At 36.8% G+C, this 3,548-nt stretch overlaps 1 protein-coding gene across 3 annotated transcripts in view; it reads left to right on the top strand.

Moving 5' to 3' along the window:
- ATRX (ATRX, chromatin remodeler) overlaps window positions 1-3,548 on the top strand; it is a 211,655-nt gene that overhangs the window by 151,895 nt on the left and 56,212 nt on the right. For all 3 annotated transcript variants that reach the window (XM_019521505.1, XM_019521507.1, XM_019521506.1), the window contains 3 exons: window positions 337-474; window positions 808-983; window positions 2,404-2,521. In XM_019521505.1, coding sequence (XP_019377050.1) covers window positions 337-474; window positions 808-983; window positions 2,404-2,521 — 432 coding nt within the window. The remainder of the gene's footprint in view (window positions 1-336; window positions 475-807; window positions 984-2,403; window positions 2,522-3,548) is intronic.

Genomic DNA, 3,548 nt, shown 5'->3' with positions numbered 1-3,548 from the left:
AAAAAAGGCAGCTTTATTATTGAATAAAAATATATATATAGTTGCCTGTTTATTAGAACAGAGTCACTCTAGTAAACAACCAAATCGCTACAGGTAGAAGAAGAGCAAAGTAGCACCTTAGAGACTAATAGTTTCAGAAAGACATGATATGTTTTAGAGGGCTTCAGAATAAGAATACATGTATATCTCTGAACCAGTAATTTTCTAAGGTACTACCGTATCCTGCCTTCTGCATGACTTCAGAATAATACAGCTTACTACTTCTCTCTAATCATAAATTCCTCCAGGTTACAGAAAATCAAGTTATCTAATATCACTAAACTTCTTTTCTTCTAGGCCCTGACTTTGTTGTGTGTGATGAAGGGCATATATTAAAAAATGAAGCTTCTGCTGTTTCTAAAGCTATGAATGCAATACGATCCAGAAGGAGGATAATTCTTACAGGAACACCACTGCAGAATAACCTTATAGAATGTAAGTAGTGGTTTCTTTGGCTTGTAGTTGAAAATGGCTTTTTCAACAAATGTTTGCATTGCAAAAAAAAAAAAAAAAAGTGTGGTTTGATTGTAATTGAAAGTATTCTGTATTCCTAGTGGCACCAGAGTATAGCTAATGAAATAAATTAAGTGGCAATGAAAAGCTGTTACTTTCTGGGTCTATGCTTTGAAGATACTTTTATCTTGTTTAACAGAAAAGGATTTTTAGAAAGGAGATAGACTCCTATTTTTGTTAAATTGAGAATAAACGCTTTCATGGAAACTATTCACTTCAACTTAAAAAAAACTGGAGTTGATCTTTTTCTCCCAGATCACTGCATGGTTAACTTTATCAAGGAGAACTTGCTTGGATCAATTAAGGAATTCCGAAATCGTTTTATAAATCCAATCCAGAACGGTCAGTGCGCAGATTCTACCCCTGTTGATGTAAGAGTAATGAAAAAGCGTGCACATATTTTATATGAAATGTTAGCTGGATGTGTTCAGGTATGTAAATACTTTTCTATAATGTTTAGTTTCTTTTATTATGTGGTTTGAATAATATGCTTTCATTTGGACAACATTGCTTAAGGTCTGCACTGGACTGCATTATTGTTATCTGTATATTTCATTAAGCTAGCTATCACTTTTGATCCAACTAGATTTTTCACCAATTAGTTTAGTTGTGAATGATTCAGAAATAGCACATAAGTAGAAAATTTTATAAACCAAAAGTTACAGTTCTTACTGAGATGACAGGATATGTAGAAGTTGGAGAATGCAGTAGTTTTCCTCATTTATGGGACAGGTAATTTATATAATAGGGTAGAATATCAGTACGTTAGTCGTAGCATCTATTTTGAAATATTCTAAACTTATTTTGCATACATATTTAAAATGTACCTGTATGAAAAATTATAATAAACTGATCGTCCGTAGAGAACTGGTCATTTGATGCAGATGACTTGGTTTTCATTTTGAAGACTCATGTGGGAAGAGAGAGAGGTTGAGGATTGATTCAAAGAGGATAAAGCATTTGTTAATTTAAACATCATAAATATTTACTTTCCTCAGTATATCTTTTTAGGTTTAAGCAGTTGCACTTGCCTCAGATGTTAAGTGCTTATGAATGGAGTGAGATCAGTCATATGGTCATAATGAAAAATGAAGCAGAGTTTGATAGATATAGATATTTTTAAATAAGGAAATGTTGGAAATGTTTGGGGTCTTCTGGCCTGGCACATCAAAAATGGAAAGCCACAGGGATACCCTTAAGAGCAAGAAGGGGGTGTGACAGTTGTATTTAAATATACTCTATCCTGTTCCTGTCAGAAAGGAAGAAGGCAACAACACTGAAAATCTTAATTATTACACCAAAATGTTATCAAAAGGTTAGATGTCCTAAATCTAAGCCATTTTGGAGGTCACCAAATTTCTTATAGCTTGCCACACAAGGAGTAGCATACAGCAAACTGGGGAGTTTGTCAGCCTGGAAACTCTCAGCATACTATTAAGATGAAGAGGGAGATGGAGAGAAGCAGCAATTTGCAGCAAAAGAAAATGAGAAGGAAGTGGTAGGAGCCTGGGCAAGCACACACAAGCATTCTCACGCCTCAGAATTGAGAGTAGCTTCATGGAGCATTGGAATCAGTGCTTCCATAATATAAACTTTGACATTAATTGCTTCACTTACACATATTTGCACACTAAGAGTAACCGTATTGAAAAGAAGCAATGTTTGGAAGCAATTATGGAAATTGTAGTTGACACTACAAATGCCAAGGAATTTGCACACTGAAGTGATACATGTAGCGTGCACCTGACTAACCAGCCAGATACATTAGATAGAAGACAGTGTCTGTATATGTCAGAAGGTTTAAAATGCAGAGTTTGTGTTTTGACCAACATCCCTTTTGTAAAATTACAGAGAAAAGATTACACTGCATTAACTAAGTTCCTGCCACCAAAACATGAGTATGTTCTTGCAGTTAGAATGACGCCTCTTCAGTGTAAACTCTATCAATTCTACTTGGATCACTTAACAGGCAAGTAACTACGGCACAGTAGGATAACATAATTAATTTTCACCTAATTTTTTTTGCTCTGTTTTCATAAACAACTCTATAGATGGTCCCTTCTGTTTGCAGTGGGAATCTGTTTTTGCTCTGAAACTTGATTCTGCATAATACTTAGCTTCATATAATGAAATGTTTATTGCATATTACTAATAGTCATATTTCTTATGTGTGGTTTGTCATTCCTTTCTCGGAAATAAAACAACTAACTTCATTAAATGGATTAATTGCTATTATCTCTTACATAAATAATTTCAGAGGGGCTCTGAAGAGAGAGTTATTTATTTTGTTTTAGACCAGTTGTTTGTCTCCTGTGTAGTGAAATAATCAGAAAGATTGACAAGAGTAAAATGCAGAATCGAGGTGTGCTAGCAAAGGTGTTCTTCAGAAGCTTGCAGTTTGCCTTATTTGCCCTTGCTACCTAGGGACAATTCTTGTTAATTCTTTGTGTCAGCTTATTTTGTGCAGTTGTCTCCTTTGACATTTCCTGGTCTGGGTAGTAGGCAGCTGGGTGGGTAGGGGTTATAGTGTTTCAGTAACATTCTCAAGTTTATCAAGAAAAGGCAGATAAGGCTTTTTGTATCCTATATCAAATTGTGATTTATATCAGATGTTAAATTTAACATCTGATATAAATGTAAGGACCAGAACTGCCACCTCCCTGCTGGGCCCCCTTTGGGCCCCAGGGGAGGCTCACCTGGGCCTAGAGTGAGTGAGGATTTAGTTAGGGAGCTTCTGGAGGGGCTGGACATTTTTAAGTCAGCCGGCCCAGATGATCTTCACCCTAGAGTCCTGAAGGAACTCGCTGGGGTCATTGCAAGTCCCCTGGCACGGCTTTATGAACACTCGTGGTGCTCTGGAGAGGTGCCGGAGGACTGGAAGAGGGCCAACGTGGTTCCCATCTACAAAAAGGGGAGAAAAGAGGACCCGGGGAACTACAGGCCAGTCAGCCTTACCTCGATCCTGGGCAAGCTGTTCGAGAAAATTATTCTGGCAC

The sequence above is a fragment of the Gavialis gangeticus genome, unplaced genomic scaffold, assembly GCF_001723915.1.
Source record: "Gavialis gangeticus isolate Ggan-Ray unplaced genomic scaffold, GavGan_comp1, whole genome shotgun sequence".
NCBI classification, from domain to species: Eukaryota; Metazoa; Chordata; order Crocodylia; family Gavialidae; genus Gavialis; species Gavialis gangeticus.
Note: the sequence above shows the minus strand (reverse complement) of the source record. Positions and strands in the feature narration are given on the sequence as shown.